General features: G+C 46.7%; 1 protein-coding gene across 9 annotated transcripts in view; it reads left to right on the top strand.

Moving 5' to 3' along the window:
- Window positions 1-22,806, top strand: part of LOC133135710 (nuclear factor 1 B-type) — a 110,738-nt gene that overhangs the window by 38,871 nt on the left and 49,061 nt on the right. The window contains exon 3 of one of the 9 annotated variants that reach the window (XM_061252926.1): window positions 11,647-11,762. The exons of 7 other annotated variants lie outside the window; for them this stretch is intronic. In XM_061252926.1, the coding sequence (XP_061108910.1) occupies window positions 11,647-11,666 (20 nt within the window). In that variant the 3' untranslated portion in view covers window positions 11,667-11,762. Of the gene's footprint in view, window positions 1-4,661; window positions 5,126-11,646; window positions 11,763-22,806 lie in introns of those variants that run through there. One more of the 9 variants, XM_061252925.1, reaches the window with a different exon arrangement.

The raw sequence follows: 22,806 nt of genomic DNA, 5'->3' as shown, positions 1-22,806 counted from the left end.
TGCATGCGCACATCGCCAGGGCTTCACAAAGCTCACAACCTGAATACCTTCTGTCCCAGAAACATGTACCAATTAGTTTCTTAAGTGTCTGACGTGACTGCTGAAGTTAGACTGAGGTAACCTTGCTGATGGTCTCTCGCTCTTCATCCTTGAGCAGACGCCCTGCTATAAAATCCCTAAAGTAAGAATACCACAGGACAGGAAGTAGAAAAAGCATAATCGGCTAATTTTGAGGAGAGCAAATATATGGGTTGCATATTCCTTCACTTGAATGTGAGTGGGGCTTCTATCCTGGAGTGTGGTATGTCTGGTTTTGGTTTGAGTGTACGTTGTGTATAGTGTGTGTACAGAATGGAAGTTAGGGCTCTTCAGTCTTCATCTACACTGCGGTCTTCGGGGTGTTATTATTGCTTTGCCCGCATTTTCATCTGGTCTGAGAAGAGGAACCACATGAGGAAAATCAAACAAAACAAATTCCTGAAGCAAAGTGCCAAGTGGCTTTCTGCTCATCGGGTCTGTTGGCCAGCCACGCTTCTTAATGGATTCCTGTATTTTCAGGTGGTAAAACTGTCAGTTAGAGCCTCACTTTAATCTTTAATTTGGAGAGTGTGTCTCTGCATGTAAGCATGCATCTGTGTATCTGTGTCTGTCTGTGTGGTGCTGTTGAGCAGATTGTGCATATTTGTAAATGTGTTTAATGTGGAATCTGGTGCACGGCCTGTTTTAGTGGGCCGTAACTCAAACATTGGGCTTTTGGGTGATTGGCGGCTATGACATCAGGGATTAGGGAAACAGGAGCTGGAAATCTTCTTTTCTTCTTAGAAAACATTTCTTCTTAGCTGACTAGCTTCTTAGCTGCATGCTTTTTATGCTGAATAACAGGACAACAGTGAAAACATCACTTTTTTTCAATAGCGGCAGTCATGAATGTTAACGATTAAAATGATGATTGATGAGTTTTTGCCTTGATGCGATGTTGATAATAATAATAATGATAATGTATTAAAGGTGAGCCGTTCGATGGAGGGCATTCCGCCAGAAAGCCTCCCGGGTGACACGTACGCGACAGGCGCCCTCCCGCTAGACAAAGGCGCTGTACTGCATGCCCTCTGAAAAATCCCCATGACGTCAACGAGCGGGAGGCGGGGGAGAGGTGGGCTGTTCCCTCTTAGGGGCCTTCCACTCAAACGCGCGTACAGTACTGTACACGTCCCTCCGCACGTCTCTGCCTTTGTTACTCGCACACTCGTTCTATATACGCGGCTAAATAAAGAGAGCTTAAAAAAGAGAGTGACAGAGAAGAGGGGAAAAAAGCATAAATAATACTTATCTCGAAACGGATGTCTGTCATCTTCTCCCCGTGTGGGACAGCCCTCTCTCATCCCGGGGACTCAGAGAGGGGGTGAGAGATTCTCGAGGCCCTTCTTTGTGCCTGCTCTGTGACGCTTAATCAATTTTCATTAGACACCATATTAAAACTAGGCCCCCGGGAGGGGAAAACTTCATGGCTAAACTCTCTTGCTTTTCACAGCGAAGGGGAGGGAGGGGAGGGGGGAGTTCAGGAAGTCGTGGACGGCGGAGAGAGGGCCTAGGGGGAGTGGAGCGTTTTTTCGGGAAAGGCATGGGCGCTGGGGGAGAAGGTAACGACATCAGCAGAACTGGAGGAATCCCGCCAGGGGTTTTGAGGACGACCCACCCCCCCCCTGCAGAAGTGCAAATGGCCACTAGTGACATGAAGAGTGTTATAAAACTGCTTTGTGCCACTGGAAGCAGGGGGCTTTTGTTTTATTTTTTGGGGGGGGGGGGGGGGGGGGGTGCTTTCTGACACAGTTTGTTCTCTGACTGTGTGAAAACGGGTGCACAACCCTCTTTTCCTAATGAATCTGAAGAGTGTGACACACTGCTGAGTTTACCCAAGGGTCAGAGGCATGAACTGGACCATCTTCCCCGTTCAGCCAATCGCACGTCAGAGATTGCTGAATGCCGCCAGAGACAAGGATGTGATTGGCTGGGCTGCTTCTGCTTTCCTCTATGCGATGTGGTCACTCAGGACGAAGACAGTGATGATGTGAAAAAACATTTTTCGGATTTGCAAAGACAAAAGCGGGTGTCGAGGAACATTTACATTTTGCCTTTAGGAACAAAAAAAGTTTTCTGATTACAGTGTTGATTAAATTTGAGGTTTTCTTTATGCTTGGGAGAGAGAGTGAGAAAGCAAAGGAGAAAGATCAGCAAAGGCATTTAAGCCTCTTATGTTAAATTCCTTTAATTGCAAAAACCCCTATATAAGATCTCTTTTCAGGGAAAGGGAATTTGTGAACTCACGCTCGAGTTCGCCCAGTGACATTTCGCCTGAAAGGACAATTAAAAAAGGTTTAAAAGTTTTCACCCTAAGCACTCGCCGGCTTTCTTTCTGTGGTTCTGAAGACACAAACTCCAATCCTAGCCAGCGATAACTTTGCGATAAACTTGAAGGGTTTAGAAAAAATAACAAACAAACAAAAAAAAAAAAACTTAATCTGGCAAACCCAGACAGTGGACCCTTATCTGCCTCGGCTAAAACAAGGCTTTTTTTTTTTTTTTTTCCAGAGTGAATTATCCGGCACTTTCTCTTCCGTCCCCCGGTCCTCTGATTACTGGTGTGTTTACATATCTCCAAAGTGCACTACTGAACAGATAAACCGCACTGATTCTTATCCCCCTCTCTGCCTCGGCGTGGAAACCACTAAAATATAACATTAACCAGGCTTTATGGGCGTCCTCTCATGTTTTAAGTGGCCATTTTGGGGGAGTTGAAAGCGGGCACGGGGGTAGCAGGGCCTTTTGTGTGGTGAAAGTGCTGCTAGCGGTTAGCGGCGAGCGTGTTTGTACCCCGGCAGTGGACAGATGGCGTTTGTGGCTCGCGGCTGCAGTATGCAGCACACACAATGTGCGGTACAGTATGCGTGGGGTGTGCAATAGCCTGGCGCTGTTGTTAGTGTTAATTTAAGTTTTGAGCTCTGAGTGTCCGTCAGTCTATTGGCCTTGTTCCTTCTTCCCTTCGAGTGGATGCATTTTGCACACGTCCACTTCACTGTTCTGTGTGTCTGTGCAGTGCTAACCATGGTGTGTGTGTATTTTATATCTGTGCTGAGTGCCACTGATGTCTTCAGGTAAAAATAATGTTCTGTCCATCTGTCTGTCCACGTTTAGAATAAAGACGTGGCCTCTTTCCTACCCACCCTCAGTTAGACATTGATGGAATTATGGTCCCTGTAAATGTAGAGGACCATGGGGGAGGTAGTGTAGGTGACAGTAGGAGTATGCGGTCTTGAAATAGGGCGCTACCGATGTCCCTAATCGTGCCAGGTTGCGAATCGGGCTGACCTCGAAGCCACTTAATCCAAGATTCCAGCACTCGCACGCCTCGCATGTATGGCCTTCCGTCCGTCCGCCGAACACATAACAAAGAATGGACGTTCAGAAGCCGCTGGTCCTCAGTTATGAGTTGTTTGGTACATACAGTAATGCATTGAAAGTTAGTCGAATGGCTTTCGACCCCCCTTTGCCACAACCCCCACCACCTACTCTAAATCAAGGTCCACAAAGTGGGAAGGCCGTTACCGGGGTGACTGCTAGAGGCCTGTAACAGGGGTGCGGTGGAGGGCTAAATTTATCCTCTCTTCCCCGGGTACAGCGAGTCTGTGAGCCCAGTCGCTTCCGAACACCCAACGTCCAGTCGAAATATCAGCCGGCTAAAAATACGCACCCTTCCTGTGTGCAGATCTGAAGAGCTGGGTCTGCGGTTAAATAAAAATACTTTTTAGAAAAGCTCTGACCGTACAGCTGCCGATCAGATCCGAGCGCTGAAAACACTGCTGACCTGGTGTGAACACACACACGGAGGCCATTCAGCAAAAAGTAAATTAGCTCATTTGGAAGAGATGAAATTCTTCAGATGTTCCTCTTGAATATTGTCTCAGCCTTATCGTCCTGATCGGGCAGAAAAGAATGTGTCTTCTGGGGGGCGGGGGAGGGATTTGGGGTGAACTGTCTGCGTGTTTTGCCAAACTCGCCCCCTCCGTATTTTCATTGGGCCTCACAGCCAGCAAAAGGAGCCAAAAGAGTGGACAGTTTCTCTCTTGTGGGGGTCAGGGTAGTGGCTTGCCAAGGTCTAGCATGTGTGCTAACTTCTCCTGGAGAGGCCAGTGATGTTTCTAGGTGTAACAAAGTACTGGAACTAACCGTTATCCAACACACCGCACCAACACACCAAGGAATCTGGAGTTTTTTGATGTTTCGCTTTTAAGGCATTTTCACTCTAAATTGTGGATGGCCTCAAGTCTAGGTCCTAGTCTCTTGTCTACATTAAGCTTAATGCCAGGGTGAAATAAGGCAATGTATATTGTTTACCCGTTGAAATTTGCCATCCAGTTTGGCTAGTTTATTCTTACACTTCTTTCTCTCTGCCCCCACCCCTCCCCACTTCAATTACATTTGAAGCACTTTGGTGTCAAGCTAAATTGGTTAGTTAGTTAAGTGTCATCACTGAACAGCTTTAGGTCAGGAAGCAAGGAAAATAAATGTATCCAGCAAGTTAGTGCTCATCCTCCAATTTGTTTGCTGCCTTTTTCTCCGACAACCCCAAGTGACTCTTAATCTGCGGCGTCTGTTTCTTTCAGCCGTCCTGTTCCTCTGCAGGATCCTGACGGCTGGCCGGCTCTTCTCCATAGTCTTTATTCCCCCTGGTCTATCCTGCATTAAAGAGCTGTAGATAAGACAGTTCACTTAACCGTGCGACTCCAGCGCTATACGCAGGCCTGGGCTTCACAGCAGCTTGTGTGCGTTTCTCTCACCTCAGACATAGATATGACATGTGCCTGAGCCTCTATGGATACACTGATAGTAGCCACTTCACTAGATGGTACTGTAGATGCCTAAGCATATACTGAATATATGTATATTATACTATTATCACAAGGATTCATATTATTGATACATGTATATTGAAATTATGATGTCATGTATCATGGACTTATGGAAGAGATGTAGGTACTTAGTACAATGCTCATGTTAAAGTATTACATTATTGACAAGATTTGTAAACCAGACAAGGTTTGTTTTCTAAAATGTGTAATTTAGCCAATGTTAAATGCGCCATTGCTGAAATATAAAAGAAATTAATAAAACTTCATTTGGCTTAATTTGTATGTTTTTACATTTTGCTGGGGCTTACTGAGACTCAAACTTAAGACTGCTGCTTTGGGAATCCTTTCTGTTAATGAAGGTCCTCACAATTCCACTCTTTAGACTGGAGGCAAGCAATAGTGTAGGAGCACTCGGTGACCAGTCGGGTGACCCGCATTCAGAGGTCAGAGGTCAGGCTGTCGGAGGAGCATCGGGGAACGACCGCTGCAGAAGAGCTGTTTTAGCAGCAAGCGAGGTTATTCAGCTGTAAAGCTACAAAAAAAACCCTGCTCTTTTATGAGGTGTTAATGACCCTCTAATGACACAGGAAAACAACGTGACCTGGCTCGACTAGGTTGGCGGGTGGACACTCAGCTCCGCTCGATGGAGCAACGGAATTCTCACCAACTGGGCAGAGTGGCGCTTTTACCTGCCGTTTTAACCTCTACTTTTACCTGTAGGCCGTTGCCCGTACCTGACATAGCTGTGTACTGACGGTAGCTCACATGTTTGGGCAGGGCTCATCGAATCACGGATCCTCAAGGACCAAGAACTGCTGGTTGCCTTTACTTGGGAGTCAGGTGTGAAGACAGTTGGCCAATCAAAGGCAGTAATTGTAAATTTATTTACCTGGGAGAGAAGAAAACCAGGGCTGGATTTTGATTTGACGGACAGATTTGGTGATCCTTGTTTTGGAGGACCTTTCTGTGTAGAATTTGTGCCTTCTCCAGGTGGGTTTCCTCTGGGTATTATGGTTTCCTCCCACAGTCCAAGGACGGGATGGATTGGCAACCTGTCCAGGGTATATTACTGCTTTTCACCCAATGCTTGCTGGGAAGGGCTGCAGCCCTCCTGTGACCCTGTCCAAGAATAAACAGGTTAGATAATGGATATATGGATTTCTGCACGCTTCATGGTCAAATATTTGAAGTGGATATTTAAAGAGACTCGTTCTCTGTGGTACATGTACATGGCTGTTTGCCTTTGCTACACAACAGTACTGCACACAAATATAGATTAACTGGGCGGTCTGTGTGCTTTATTGAATATTCATAAACTGAGGTTCATAAGTATTTGGACAGTAATGAATTTTAACGGGCTGTAATTCCTACACAGTTCACTTGATATTGATGTACCTACCATGCTAACTTTCTGCACAGGGTTTGTACATCCATATGGAGCGAACCATGTAGGAATTGTAGCTCTTTAAAATTGGATCACAGACTTACTTGCTCTTCAGTGATCTAATGTCTGTGATATTCACTTCAAATGGCGTTGCATGGGTGTGAATGGGGGTTTGAAAAACACTGGATTCCACGGAAGTCTGACGGGCCTTACATTATCTGATAGGACTGGACCCCTGATCAGGGCTCTTTGCAGGGCTCACCCAGCTAACACAAAATTTTCTCTTAACGTTACTGGAATGTTTAGTCAATGTCCTAACGTTGCCGCTACATTGCTGCAACATTGCGTTTTTGTGTTGGCTGGGCAGTTGCAGTGTTCATCCTAACTTGATCTCCATTGCTTGAGGAGATCTTGTTTACTGGGCAGGTTGTTATGTTTATAGTTTCCTCTACTGCTGGAAAACAAAATGGCCACTGCGGAGACTGGGAGATGAAAGGACTGGCAGTAATTTTGGGAGGTGGGGGTGGTGTGTCCCCGGTCTGCATCGCGCTCGGCGAGTCACGGCTGTTTCCTACCTTTGTGTGAGACCGAGGGTTCGGGACACAATGCCGGATGTGCCCCCCCCCCCAGGAAGGAAGGAAGCGGCGCGTTGCCGGCCCCTCGTTATCTTTGACGAGACGCGTTCGCTTTGTCGCACCTTGCCCCTCCCCGGAACACCCGCGGGAGGTGTAGCTGACATGGCGGGAGGACGGTAAGCTCTGGGCTCGTCTACCCCAGCAGACACAGCGTTTTGGGCTTGCCCGTTTTGGGCTTTTTTTCCACCATACGTTCCGTTCCGTGTTTGCCGCGTGTGGCGGATGGTGTCGCTGCCATTTCATGTCCTTTCATGTTGGGGAGGAGGAGGGAGGGGCCGGGGGGGGTTGGTGTTTATCACTCCGGTAAATTCCACTAGGCTACTTTTAGGACCCAGGTCAACTGTGCATCTAATCCTCAGATGAGACGTCAAGGAAAGATATGACTAAGTAAAAAGTATTTTTAAAACAAGCTCCATTTCAATCTTAAGTTAAACAGCTGCTCTGTTGCGCTGTTTTTATTCCGTTTTTGCATCAAGTCTTTTTCCAAATGTACACTGACTTAGACATTTATAACAGTACTCGGTGTTTCCCCCTTTTTTTGAAAAAGCGTAACTGCTACACTGCATGTACACTACACAAATGCAGGATCTCCTTAGGTGAACTTGCTGTTGCTATTTTACACCCTACAGGCCACCCACAGTACTGCAGGAGAGCCAGTGACTAGATAACATTCAGTACTTCAGTGCTGATAAGATAAGCATTTTTCACTGGTGACAGTTGACGATTTGCACCTGCTGATTATGAATGGTAACCAGTGGAACCGTGTCTCAAGACACCCACCTCCCCCAGTCCACCCTGAGCTGGATTGGATAGATGGCCCCTTTGCTGCAGTCTTCCAGTCATAGTTGACTCATGACATAACCAATGCTCAAACCTGTGGCCGTTCAGCCCATGTGGACTTGCCGTTTACCTGCAAAATATCCTACTACATGACCTGGGAGGCCGGTCCCCACTTTGATATTGGTCCCCACTTTGACAGTGTGTGAAAAGAAATACTTCCTGATACTCATTCACCGTTTGCTCTTTTCCACCTGCTCCCATAGGCTCCCTGCATGACCTGTTTGATGTGCTACAGGTAACTGGTTTTACAGGCTCAGGTGTTCTAAGAAGAGCTCAACACACCTGGGGTAGGACGACTGTTTCTGCCCACTCACACTGCACCTTCTCTCAGGCCGCACAGTAATCCATGTTTCATGATACAAAGCAGGTCCGTCTCTAATAAAGTTCTGTCTCTATTTTTTCTTTTTCTCATTCTGTTTCTCTTGCTATCTCTGGGTTATCACCCCCCCCCCTGCAAGATTGTTAATGCTTTTGTGTGAAACTTACAGTTCAGATATATGTGCACGTGTGTGCACTGGGTGTACATGTCTATGCCTGCACGGGTGTGTGTGCATGAGTATGCAAATTATGTGTGTGTGGGGTTCTGGTACTGCCCCAGCGAAGGTTTACAGAAGGAAAGGTGAGGTGTGTTCCAGGTGAGCTGTGCCAAGCAGCAGCGGTGTGGGGAACGGGACTTGCCAAAAGGGGAGGGGATGGGGAGGGAGGCGTTTGATTTGGGGGAGGCTCACGGCAGGCTCTCTCCTGGCTCCTGCACCAGCGTACGGCCGGGTCTAGCATGGCGACCCCACTTTCAGATGGCCTTAGAGCACCCCCTCTCCGGAGCCTGAGGTGGGCGGGCGGCAACAACGTGGATGGCGGTATTGAATTCTGTCACTCTCTTCGATATTCCTCCTGATTCTCGGGGGGGTTACGCTCTCTCCACTGGCGCATTCCTCTGGCATCGAGGGTGCCGTAGGCGGTTGAATTGCTATAGCCTACTATCGTGACAACTACTATCATGAAAACTATTTGTGAAAATACCTGGTAGGCAAAACCCCTCGACCCGCTCCCATACCGCTCGTACTTCAGAACGAAGACGAAGGCGGTTCGCCGTCCGCTTATTTTACTGCAGCCTTTCCTGGCCCAGAAAGAAATACGTTATTGTTTTAGATTCAAATACTTTTCTGTGCTCAATTGATCTTGCCTGGTGCAATTTAACTAATTTAACTAATGTTTGCAGTTTTCAGCGTATTCCTTATGTTCCAATTCACCGGACAAGCTCAGCAAAGCAGAGAAAAGTATTTGAATCCAAAACAATTACATATTTGACCCTGGAAATGCAGGTTAACTGAGCAGGTGCTGCATGTGACATACCAGAAACACAAAATAAAAGGTATTGGCAAGACCTACACACTTATTATGTATCCAGCGTTAGATATTCTACATGTAGTGTGGGGTGGACCAGAAATTGCTTATCCTCAGGACCACCTTTGTCTGTCCAAGCTGTAAATGTATGTATAAGTGTAATAACATTTTGTCTTGTCTGGTTATTGCCTGTGTACTCCAAAGGTGCTGTGTGTGTGCTTGTGTTTGTGTGTGAGATGACTTGCCCAAACTTGCGAGGCGTTTCCTAATACTACAGAGCTTGTTGTTTTCCGTCGGGCCTAGGTGAGGTATGCTGCTTCTTTCACACCGGCAGGTCCGGTGGTTTCTGTCAAGCAGGGACAGCTCTAGCGCTGCACGTGTGCAGTTAAGTGAGAGTTTTCACTTAAAGCCATTCTCCCTCCTGCGCTTTCACATTATGCAGGCGGGGAGAGCAGAAAGGGTTACAGATAGAGATGTGATCACAGCACAGATGGTGCCGTCATGGGAACTCAAACCCCCATGATGCACAGAGGGGTTAATGTGTGGTGCCGTACACTCTGCTCAACATTTTCTCCTCCATTTTGTGTGGTTGAAGAAGGGTTTTATATGCATAAAGAATGATATTTTGGATATGACCTGTTGCTTTACCATGGTTTGTATTGGGGTATTTTGGGTTTGTGGTCTCAAGAAAGAAAATTCATTTAATGTGAAAAGCAAAAAAGCAGCTTTTCTTTGTGTTTAAAGCTTGAGTTTATGTTTTTAAAGGTCGCACATATGCAAGATTAATTTTATTTTCTCACCACAATACTGTATTACAGTAACCACATCTGTAAATATTGAAAGCATTTCTCAGTGCTTGCAAAAACCTGTGCCAATGAAAACGTAATCTAGAACTGAAATAATATTCCCAAAAGAGACCTGTCACTTTAAGTGATTGGAGGTGTGCTAGGTCAGATGGTGAAATGACTCACCCTCGCACCATCAGAAAGAAAACATGAGTGAAAAGTGTTGACTGGTTAATATTCGCTAACCGATTTGGGAGGAGCGTAGAGGACCCGCGGAAGAATGCAGCTTGTAACCTGCAGAATGGTGTTTCTTTTCTCTTTCTTTCTGTTCTGGGCCACGGAAAATAGCTGGAGGGCGGCGTGATTAACGCATCTCTCGCACATACCTGGGCGGTAAAACTCGGCATGAAAGAACCACAAAGTCTTCTCTGTTCCCTGTGAGGAGATTCCGTGGCGTACAACCGAAGAGCCCCCGAAAATCCTAAAACATGAAAGTTTGAAAGTGCGAGGGTTTGTTCTTCGTGGCGGGGTTTTGGGCAGGTGGGGGGCAGGGGGGCATGGGGGGGGGGTGCTGAAAGAGAGTTGCACCCTGAAAACAAAGGAACAAAGGAGAAAAAAAAAACATAGTGCTGCCTGTCCACCCTCTCTGTACCCCACTCTCTCTCTCCGCCCAGGTCCTGTCTGGGTAGTTTATCTGTGAGAGAAAAAAGAAAAAGAAAACTAGAAAAGCCCACAGTTCAGAGTTGCCCTGGGGTGTTTACCTTCCTGAGCAGGGGCCGTGCACCCCCCCCCCCCTCCCTCGCTGATAAAGTGAAAGAGACATGCTTGGATGACTGGTGGAATGAGAAGCTATGAGCCGGCTGGAAATACTGTTCAAAGAGCCCCGCAGTCAAGTTGAGCGGAGTATCCCGGGCAACAGAGGAAGTGGCGGAAAGTGGCGGAAAAGGGGGGGGTGGGAGGGGGTTGGAGCTTTGGGGGCTCTGGCTGGGGGGAGGCGGGCTGTAAGAGTAACAGAGAGTAACAGAGAGTAGCGGCTGATAGAGAAACAGGGTTTTTCAGTCTCTCCCGTTGGAGGGAAGCCGGTTTGTGACAGATGATCGTTGGTGTGGGATGAAAAGGGAATTAAGGAGGACGAGCAGCCATATTAATAATAACTTTTATCCAACAAGACTTACAGTTGATAAGGCTAAGCAGGGGACAATCCCCCCTGGAGCAATGCGGGATAAAGGGACTTGCTCAAGGGCCCAACAGCCTGCTATTGGCTTATTGTTGCTACGCTGGGGCTTGAACCACCAACCTTCCGGGTCAAAGTCAATGCTCTCCGAACCTGTGTGAGTAGGTCAGTGTGAAATCTCACCGATGAACTAACAGGCAGAAGTACTGAGCCGTGTGTGTGCGTTCACAGGCCGCATTGCCCTGGTGGCATTGCGACGACATCGCTGCGTACTTGCCACTATCATCTTAGTAAGTGCGTTGCTCTGTCCTCAACACGCAAAAGCATCAATACCATCAGAAAGTATCATCATTGGGTTGGGTATCACAGAGATACATTTTAATTGGGCTGGTTTTTCCAAGCCAGGGATTGATTTATGAGACACCTCTCTCTGAGAAAGTCTGTTTGTGTCAATACTGCCACAACCCCCCCACCCCCCACCTCCCACCTCCCCACACACACACGCACATGCACACAGATGCACACACGCATACACACCAGCCTGTAATGCCAGTCTTTGTGTAAACATTGTTTATAGGTTTCAGAAAGACAATCTGAAGTTTAGTGGTTCCAGTCCTCTTCGGCAGCTGCCCACATAAACACATCTCCGGAGCCAAACCGCAAGTCGTTACCGCGGTAGCAGAAGGCGGAGGCCGCAGGCAAGACCGGAGCGAGGGGGAGCGTCCGCAGCTTGACCCTGAGCCAGCAGAAATGTGTTGCCGTGGAGATGAGAACTGTGGGGGGGAGGAAAGGAGTTATTCAGAAAACGTTGTAACAACATTACTGTTCAGTTACTGCAACGTTACCATCCCACTTCACGATGTCGAATATATGTCGAATAGATTTTTTTCCCCCTCAACATCTTGACATTTGTTCTTTTCTCTTTGAGGATGTTCCCTTTTTTCTCATAAGTGTGGGAGTCCCTTTTCCTATGTTTTCCTGTTATGTACTGGACCGTCATCAGGGGTGCTATAAAAGCGGGGTTATATCTTCTATGAATAATGTAAGAAAATATTTTTAGGTTTCCATATTTTTTTTATATTTGACTCATTTAATGACAAACTCATGTCAGGTTTGCATGTAATGAAAATAAGCATGCATTACAACAGTGGTATGCAGAAGAGGATCTTTGAACACACAACACGTCAAACCTCTCCAAGGATAGGCTACAGCAGCAGAAGACTTAATAAGTCTAAAAAATAAGTCTAATAAATACCTAATATGGGCTCACTGAGTGTAGGTTCATGTGTCAGTGTGTCAAACAGCCAATGCGTAGCAGACTCTAATGCATTTAGGCTAAAGGGCCAAACTTTTGAACTGTTTTGTGAAGGCAAGGATTTCAGTCACTGGGGGCTCATTTTTGGGGGCTTGAAGATTTGTGCTTCATCTATCCAGTGCAGTGGTTACTATGAGGGCACCCCTATGGGGGGTTGTGCACATACAGTATAATCCAGATCATATCTGTGTCAGATACGTAATTGTTTTAGATTCAAATACTTTTCTGTGCTCTATTGATCTCTCCTGCTGCAATTGAGCCAGGACCAGAAGGTAGTGTTTACTCTTTTTGTTAGTATTTTATAGATTCCAATACACCAGACGAGCTCAGTAATGTGTAGAGAAGTGTTTGAATCCAAAACAATTAAGTATTTGACCCAGGTCTGGTCTGAGGAGGGAGGAACACAGACAATCCGCTGTGAAACCCAGGCCTGCGTATAGCGCTGGAGTCGCGCGGTTAAGTGAACTGTCTTATCAACAGCTCTTTAATGAAGGATAAACCAGGGGGAATAAAGGATATGGAGAAGAGCCGGCCAACCGTCAGGATCCTGCAGAGGAACAGGACGGCTGAAAGAAACAGACGCCGCAGATTAAGTGTCACTTGGGGTTGTTGACTCTGAAGCTCAAACGTCACTTGAGGATCTTGCAGGAGCAAACAAGTTGGCGGCAAACAAGTTGTGTAGGATGAGCTCCAACTTGCTGGATTAACTTATTTTCCTCACTTCCTGACCTAAGGCTGTTCAGCGGCTATGGGCTTAGCTTAACGTTCCGTTTCAAATTCAAATTTGCGATCAGATTCAAATACAGGAAACCCCCCCCTTTGTCTTCTTCTGTTATCACACGATCTGCGGGCAGAGCTGGAAATGGCGGGAGGACACTGCCGCGGACTTGCCCTGACCTTGTGGCGTAAGCGGTCGCCTCCCAAAGCTGTCACGTGTGGCTCCTCCACTTCATTAACGACTTCTCTCGTTAATCATCACGGAGGCGGGAGACAGGGGGACCAGCCTGGCTGCAGGTCCTTGTGACCTTCTTCTGAAGACAGACCTGTGGACATTACATTCACATTTTTCATGCGTTCATTTGGCACAGGCTCTCATCTATGGGGAGTTGGAGCACAGGCTAATCAGAAAACCTCTTATCCTCTGGCTCATGAGCCTTTTCTGAGAATAATACTTACATGCAAACAAAAAAAAATGTGTGGCCACATGAAATTATGAATTTTTGATGTGAAGTATGAAGAACGAAGCAGAAGTGGGTGAAAATGCGGGAAATCGTCTCATTTTCAATCCGTTTTTAATTCTCAATTTTTCTTCCCAAATGGAAGTAGTACCTGATCATATTGGTAGGTTGGTGAATTTTGGAGGCGGCACAGATGGTGCAGTGGTTAGCACTGCCGCCTCACAGCAAGGAGGTCCTGGGTTCAAATCCCTGTCTGCCGGGGCCTCTCTGTGCGGAGTTTGCATGTTCTCCCCGTGTTTGTGTGGGTTTCCTCTGGGTACTCCGCTTTTCTCCCACAGTCCAACGACATGCAGGTTAGGCTGATTGGAGAGTCTAAATTGCCCGTAGGAATGAGTATGTGAGTGAATGGTGTGTGTGCTCTGCAATGGACTGGCGACCTGTCCAGGGTGTATTCCTGCCTTTCGCCCAATGTATGCTGAGATAGGCTCCAGCCCCCTGGCGACCCTGTTCAGGATAAGCGGGTTAGGATAATGAATGAATGAATTTGGGAGGCCCAGACAAACTAGTCTTCTCCTCTGTGAGTTTGAGGGAGCCCAGACAAACGAGTCTTCTCCTCTGTTTGAATTTGAGGGAGCCCAGACAAACAAGTCTTCTCCTCTGTGAGTTTGAGGGAGCCCAGTCAAAACAAATCTTTTCCTCCCTCTGCAGTCCAGCTGCGCAGAGGTGCGCAGTCTCTGCCCGAGGGAGACTGCTGACACCCAATCAGCCATGCGACTGTTGGGCTGCGGTTGGGTTTGATGCCAAGGCGTGGAGCAGTTATACCAGCATTTCTTTGCCAGCGCTTTAGTAAAATGATTCACCTGACGTGTTCTGGCTGAGTTATGAGAATGTTTGGAATTTTAGTTTTGGCTGAATCCATCATGGAAGTGGAAGGACATTGTGTTGAATGACAGCACATGAAAATGACGTGTTTACCTTTCAAGATCTTGAGGATTTATTTTTTCATTATTTTGGCTGTTGATAGATTGTGTCCTAAAATTTGAGGCATATGGGCCTGGAGTTTCTGTGGGTCTGCTCCAAAAGCATTGGGGCTATGGGAAAGTTTACTCTCCTTGCAAAATTATTTTGATTATTACCCATAATGCACTCATCAGGAGGAGACTGAATGTAGCAAAGTCAGCAAGAAAATCAGAGATTCCTCTATACATCTCTTTTTTTAGCCTGAAGCTCCACTGCACACACACGCACACTCATTCTTGCCCTGCAAGAGTATCAGAACTCCATCTTGCTTCCATTAACCAGGAATTGCAGAGTACTTTTGACCCTTTGTGTTTCTCAAACCTTCATTTCAATTTCTGTCCTACAGCCATCAGGACCGGGGGAAACCTGGTGCCTGTACTTGGTTGAGGAAGGCGGGTGGGGGCTCAATTTTGTGAAGGTTTCCCAAAACTGGCAGAGGTGTGGCTTTGGACAGTGGTCTGTTCTGGCAGGTAATAACAACAACAACAATAATAATAATAATAATAATAGTAATATATTTCATTTACATCACACTCAAAGTGCTTTACAGCGATGAGCAGTAAAATCGCCTCCACCACTATCAACGCGTAGCTCTCATCTGGGTGATGCACAGCAGCCATTTTGTGCCAAAACATTCACAACACACACATCAGCTGAGGCGGAGAGGGCGATAATAATTTATTTTAGCCAATTAAACTGGGGACAGATTGGGTGGCAGGATGAGAGAGGTTGGGAATTTAGCCAGGGTCGGTATGTTCTAAAGTAAAGCCCCGCCTACTCACAAATCGAGCTGGGGCTAACCCGAACAAAGGAGACAATCGGTTGGCGCGGCATCTCCTGGCAGACAAGTATATTTTTCCAAAGTTACTATATTAGTGGAGTCATAATAAAAAAATAACAACAACAAAAAACAATGAGACTTAAAAGAGCGATTCTGGCAGGTTCTGGTTTGGGGAAGTCTGTTTTTTTATTGTGACGCATCAAACTCACGGCTCTTTTTCCTCCTCTGTTACCATCCAACTGTGGGTGCCAGTAAGCTGTCGAAATCAGTGAGTGCTTGGTGTCATCATCCGCCTTTTTTGGGCTGGGACTTCTTAGATGTGGCATTACATGATCCAATAATTCCGTCAACGTACTAATTAGGGCCCTGGTTTTTTTGGAGAATGTAAACAGGCGTCGGGCTGCACCCCTCTCTTGCCTTTCGCCCAGCTGGAGAGAGGCCGAGCGGGAGGTTGGCGCTTTGCCCTGCCCTCCTCTAGGCAATGCTGCGATCCCGTCGTCTGGCCGTCAGCACCCTCTAAAGGAGCCAGAATCGCAGAGGAATGGCAAAAGCGCATACATGCCGGGGAGTGCCACGCCTGCGACTGGCTAGCTTGCAGACTTGGGTCAAATATGTAATTGTTTTGGATTCTAATAATTATTTTCTGGGCTTGTTTGATCTTTCCTGGTGCAGTTGAACCAACCAAAATTATTTCATAGGTTCCACTACTATTCTGTTTTTGATCCAGGTGTGGTGCATGTTGATCTGCCTCACCACCATGGTTGTTGTAACCTCACCTCTTCTCTGCTCCCAATTTAAATTTGTACTCCCAGACAATTTGGGGAGGAACAGGGCTGGTCAGAAGTTTATGAGGGTGCACACAGGGGCTTTGTCAATTCTCCCGATAAATAGAAAGTACAAAACCTCTGGCCTCAAGCTAAAAGCGAAAACACGGCAGCCATTTTTGGGCGGCAAGGAGCACAGTGGTTAGCACCGCCACCAAGCAAGAAGGACATTCCAGGTACAAGTCGGAGCCAGCCGGAACTTCTCCATATGCATGTTCTCCCTGGTTTGTGTGGGTTTCCTCCCACAATCCAAAGACAGGTCGGCTGCAGGGCTCACTTGCAAAAGAAATTCATTTTGCACTGGAATTCTGTGCCTTTGGAGCGGCATGGATGCTTCAGCGAGTGAGACTGGAACACTGATTGGGTGGCCAGATTGGAGATTCACTATGGCCCTGGCAATCCTCCACTATCGTGTGATCTCTGACAACATTGAATCATGTGACCTCAGTAGAACAGGAGAACGAACCCGAGTGATCCTTAAAGCTCCTTAAATTTATTTAAATATTTTTAATGGAAGAATAAATACTTACCCAAATAGTATTTAAAAAATACATTCCTTTAACTATATAATTTCCTGGGAAACATACTCTTTCAAATAGTATTTACATTAAAAATACATAAAAATGCAAATACAATTTTAAAATATTTTGAAATATTTTAACTACATACCAAAGTCATTCGATAAAATTAATTACAATTCTAAAAATTAATTCTAATTATATTAGCATTATTATTATCTCTTTAAACACATAATACTTTAGTCAGGAGCCTATACAGAATGATATGCTGTCAGAAACATTTAGCTTAAAGATTTATAACATGTAAAATGTGTCCGAGTGATCGACAACACAAATGACCGAGCCTGCACAGAAACTGGCCAAACCAATCAAAAACACTTAAACGGAAATAACTTCAAAAAACCCAGGAACGTGAACTTTGAATTCAAACGCACTATACTTTCAACATCATGAAACGGGAACTTTCCCCAGGATACAGTACATTTCCTCCAGTGTCGAATGGCACCGATCTTGACTGCCATAAAAACATCCTGCTCTCCCGCAGTTTTATTGTCTTACAGAGTTGTATTTCACTGGACCGGTGTAAATATTTATCGATAATTATTACGAGCTCTGTTATGCAGTTTGGTGTGACGTGCAAGAGAGCCTAATGCGTTCAAGTGTGAGCAATTCTTCTTGTGCGTCTGAAAAGAGACTGACTAGAGACACACTTTTCACAGATGTTTTGCTTCTCCTGTACATGCCAGTAGGATATTTTCTTTTCTGTGGTTACCAGTTAGACATGAAGACCTGTCAGTTTTCCGTTCACAATTCCGTTTCAGCTTTTGTGCGTCGTCATGAGACATGTTTCAGTGGTTGAAATGATTTTATGCATATTTCGTATTTCTGTGGCTTGTGTAAGATTGTACAGTAAGTTGCACCAAAGCAAAGTCCCAACAAGACGGAAATAACTAGAGGCAGTGAAACTGGGTCTCTACACTTCACAGAAACAGCATGTGTTAATAAACTTATTCCGAAATAAGCTTTTCATTTTGAAAGAAAAACTGTGAATAAGAACGTCCAGATACGTGTCGAATACATAATTGTTTTGGATTCTGATACTTTTCTTCACTTTACTGAACTTGTATGGTGCATTGGAACCTATGAAATTCTCTCAGAAAAATCCAACCTTGCTTTCTGGTCCTCTTGGTTAGGCCCGGGTCTGGTATGGGTTAGCAGGAAGGGAGAAGTGATGTCAGGTGGGTTGTAGGCGTAGTTGGTACAGAAGCACGCCGCAGGCCCACGTGGTGTGTGCCCATGGCTCAGAGACCGATTCCTGTCATGCTCAGCAGATTAGCAGGACAGGCTGGGTCTGGCTCAGAGGCCGTGGTTTTGGGCCTCCCTCGCCCAGAGAGAGAAGGGTTAACCACAGCGGTCCCGAAGACCCCCATTCCGCTTTATAGGGGGAGCGATGCTTTTGTCTCATAATTAACCGGGGTGTGGGGGGAACAGGCAGGGGGGTTACATGAAAGAGTGGAACGCCAAAGACCTCCTGCCAAAGGTCTGTCTGTCTGGTCTGTTTGTGTCTCGCTGTGCGCCATACCCCCCCCCCCCCCCCCCAACACCACACCCCACACCCAGCCTCAAGGCTTCCATCCAGTCACCCTGCTTTCTCTCTTAAAAAAAAAAAAAAAAAAAAAACCTGTGTTGCTGTGCGCGACACCAAAATGATTCCCCCAACCAGCTGTCCCGCTGTTTCATTCACAACAACAAAACGCACACCGCTCTAGACTTGCAGGCCCTCCTCCTCCTCCTCCTTCTTCTCCTTCTCCTTCTTTTTCTTTATCCTTTCTCTCTCCTTCCCCCTCCTCTTAACAACTTGTGAGGAGTTAATGGACTGTTTTGGCTGGACTCCAGGAACTGAGTGTCACCTCATTAGCGTTGCGACGGGGCTGGGTTCTGGGGGGTGGGGGGGGGGGCGGCGATGGGGGAGTGGGGTGATTTTATTGGTTGTTGTCCTGCAAAGAAAGGGGATGCCCATGCATAATTAAATCTATATTCCCACTCTCCGCTCCTAATACAAAAGCCGACGGAGCGAGCTTGGAAGTATGCCATCGGCGAAGAACCGCTCCCGGAGAATGCGGGCCGGCATGTCCCAGACGCCCTGAGAAACTGAAGCGGGCGGAAAAAGATGCAAATGCCGCGTTCAATCAGTCGATTAAGCCGCTATACAATGGGCCGTTTTGTTTCTTAACCTCCACGTTACGTTTGGATTTTGCCAATGACAGGCCGGTGAAATGATGATGATGTGAACTTCATCTGAATCGTGTTGGGAATGTGGTAGGAAGTGTGGTGTGGGAGTATTTAGACAGACAGGTGTGTGTGCGCACGTACCTGTGTGTGTGTGTGTGTGTGTGTGCTCTCTACAGTGATGTGCATACTAATGCCACTAGTGAGCTGGCTCCCTCTATACAGTCAGCAGGCCTTTTTGTTGTTGTTTTTTTTCTTTTCTTTTTTAAACAATGGGTCTCCCACAACCCCCCCACAGGGTTAAAATGTAACTGTTTTATAGTGCGACGGGAAGCAGGACCGGCATTCAGGGCAGCAAACGTGTCGCATCACACTCACCAAACACCACAATCCCCCAAAACCCATAACCCGTCAAACCCCATAACCCCCCAAACCCCATTCTCCATTGCACATAATGTAACTTCTGCAGCAGCAATGACATGGGACAGTCAGAATGCTCATTACTAAAACAGCTTCTCTCTCGTACACACACACACACACACACACACACACACACACGCATGCACACACACACGCATGTCCCATCCGGGTGGGCTGGAGGCAGTGTGCGTCTGTGCTTACTGGTGATTGGTGGCTGATGCTCTTCTCCTCTCCTCCATGTAATTGCTGGGTCTCTCTCTCCTGGACTCCTCCTGCGCAGATTACAGCTTGGCACATCCAGTTTTGAATGAATCATTCAGAATGATTTAAATTCGTAAAGCAAGCACATCCCTTCCTGAGATTATTATACAAATGTTTGAGATCTGTTGTGGTACAGCATTTACATCTAAACGTGTAAGCTCAAGTGCATCTGTCAGTATGAAGTAATCCCGCAGCGTGCTGCTACTTTGCCTGTTTGTACTTTGTAAGAAGGGGAAGCCTGTTCTGGTGCTAGCGTTTGACCTGGGTGAAATACGTAATTGTTTTTTCTGCGCTCAGTTGATCTTGCCTGGTGCAATTGAGCCTACCAAGAAGCCCGGAAGGCAGTTTGCAGTTTTTGAGAGTATTCAATTGGTTCCAATACGCCAGACAAGCGTGGTAAGGCGTGGAAAAGTATTTGAATCCGAAGCAGTTACGTGTTTGACCCCGGTCTCGCTGCGACTCGACAGAGACCTCTGTCAGCCAAGCCTTTATTTATTTATTTATTTATTGTTTTTAAAAAGAGGCCTTTATTTCGTACCAGTGAGCCGGGTTCTGGCTGTCGGGCGGACAGACTCTTGTCCGGGAGCGCCCTTTCCTTTTGGCAGCCGACGTTTGAGGAGGGAACGGTGCCCTGCCGGCGTGGGTGCCAGGCAAGGTTTGGCTTGGGCGTCGAGCGTCCGCGAGCTGGCACACGCGGCTTCCAGGGCCGTGGGCTGGCATGATAAGATCCTCTCTCTCGCTCTCGCTCTCCTTGCGCCTGTTTTGTTTGGGTTATAGCGGCACTGATAAAGTCTGCTGTGTTTTGTCAACAGAGAGGGAGAGAGAAGGAGCAAGTGAGTGAAAGTGAGAGCGCAAAGGCGAGAGAAAAATGTTAGAGAGTGAGAGAGCGAGCGAGTGAAAGAAAGAGATTGAGAGGGTACTCACAGTATTGTGTCTGGGCTGGGGTTTGAGCATTGGGGTTAGGTCATTTTGGCCTGCCCGGCGTTGATAACAGCCAGCATTGAGGAGGAAGCCCCTAGTGGCCTGTGGTTTGGGAGCCCCTACGCACACTCCCCCCCCCACCCCATAAACACAGGCAGTGCGGAGTAGTGTGTGGCGAGTGTTGCCAAATACAATATTTACATTAACACAGCTGCATTGTTAAAACATGACGGCTGCAGTACCTTCTAATTAGGAGATATTTCTGTAGCCTGTTCCTCTGTAAAAGTTGCTTCTAAATGCTAAGGCACGTTTTGGCTGGGAAGCCGTTCAGCTGGCAGCCGTTTCCATACAGCCCGAACTGCGTCTAAAATGGCTGCCAAGCCTCTCCTGAAATGTCGACGGTATGCGCCTGCAGTGCGTGTGTGTGTGCGTGTGCGTCTGTGTGCACGTGTATGTGCCTGTGAGTGCGTGCGCGCGCGTGTGTGTGTGTGTGTATACGTGTACATGGCCCGAAAAAGAAAGTTTCCAAAGTGATTACTCTGAATGGGGTGAGCAGAGAGGTGTAAGAGAGACAGAGTGAGTGTCTCTCGCACGCGGCTGTGGTTTGGCATAGAGGCGAGGCGTTTGCGAGTGTTTATATAATCTCAGGCTGCGATAAGGCACTCGATGCAGGCAGCGCTAGGAGAAAACGCCCTGGCAAGAAGGTGCTGGAAGGAGCTTGGGTGCATTTAAATGTAATTACAGTAATTGCGTGAAAGGCCGCTGCCGTTGTTTTAAAAAAAGGGAGAAACGGCCACAGGAAGAGGAAGGAGAGGGTCTGGCAGCGTCGCTCAAAACCGCCTTTGGATTTTTATATACTTTTTATTTTTTATTTAAAATCAAGTGTCAGGGTAACAAAATGGTTGGGTTTCTCATGCATATTTGCAAAAATGCAGTTAAAATCATTGAAAATACAACACAACACACCCCTCGCCATGGCACAATGCTGTTCCTATCATGTTGTTTTATTTTGTTGTCTGTTAAATATACTGCTCCCCCCTCTCTGTCTCTGTCCTTCTCTCCTTCCCTCTCTCCATCCCTCTCCCTCTCTCTTTGATAAGCATGTTGTTGGGAGGAGGGGAGGGGGTTGTGGGTGAGGGTTCAGATAAGGGAGTTAGTTCACTCTGGCTGCACTCACAGCAGCCGGACCAGCTGAGTAATTATTTGCAGAAGGCAAAGTGCTGCCTAAAATCAGACCAAACACTTGCCTCTGCTGTGCTTTTGGTTGTCGGCCTGCTTCTTTCTCTTTTTCTTTTTCTTTATTTCTTTTTCCTCCCTCTCCTTATCCCTGCGTGGCCTCTCTATCCCCCCTCCCCCCTCCCTAATCTCCATTCCAGATGACATCATTGCATTGCTCATGCCGCTCCCCCCCCCCCCCCCCCCCCGTAGAGCTGGAGCCAGGCTTGCTAGCACTAGCTGACCGGGTACAGTGTAATTAGCGATTACCTTTCCATCGGCGTTTCGATACACTGCCATCAAGGAGTTTTTGTCCCGGGAAAAACAAAGCCTTACAACTGATATTCAGCTGTGATAATTTACATTGCCTACAAATACCTGCATACTTTGCTCCAATCTAAATTCCACTAATCTTTTCTTGACAGTGGAACCAGATAAGATATGCTATTTGCTGAGCAGGCTAGAACCAGCAATACTAACACGGAATAGGCCAGTAACGTCATTTGGGTGAACTAAGGTGTTTTCAGCATGACTAGCACAAGAACTGAAAACTAACCTGAATTAAGTAAGGCCTGGTTCCAGCTGTATAGTGGGAAAGTGGTAGAATGAGCCAGTCTGGTCTCAGTGTGGTGGAGTTTTCTGGTATCGTCACCTGTTTCTGGTTCCAGAGTCATCATGATGTATCGACCCATATTGGATGCAACACTATTGTTATTGTGTACTTTGAAACTTAGTTCTGCACCTGCGTACATATAATTTTATTGCCACCCGCTACCAAACTAATTACAGTAGACAGCTAAGGTTAGCTAGCTGGGTGGATGCACTTGCAAACTTACCAAAGTGGTTATGACATGCAGTTAATCTTCGCTGCCTACCGTCACTCACAACATTGTTTGCCACTTTGGTAGCCTTCGCTATAGTTACCTTACTAGTGAGCGGCTATTAACTAAAGTAGTGGCAATGAAGCTAGGTAATGTTGGTTGCCTTCTATAATTCAAAACTGTTGCTCGCCACTTTTTTTTTTTTTTTTTTTTTTGCTAGCCTTCGCTATAGCT

Source organism: Conger conger, chromosome 8 (assembly GCF_963514075.1).
Source record: "Conger conger chromosome 8, fConCon1.1, whole genome shotgun sequence".
In the NCBI taxonomy this organism is placed as follows: domain Eukaryota; kingdom Metazoa; phylum Chordata; class Actinopteri; order Anguilliformes; family Congridae; genus Conger; species Conger conger.
Note: the sequence above shows the minus strand (reverse complement) of the source record. Positions and strands in the feature narration are given on the sequence as shown.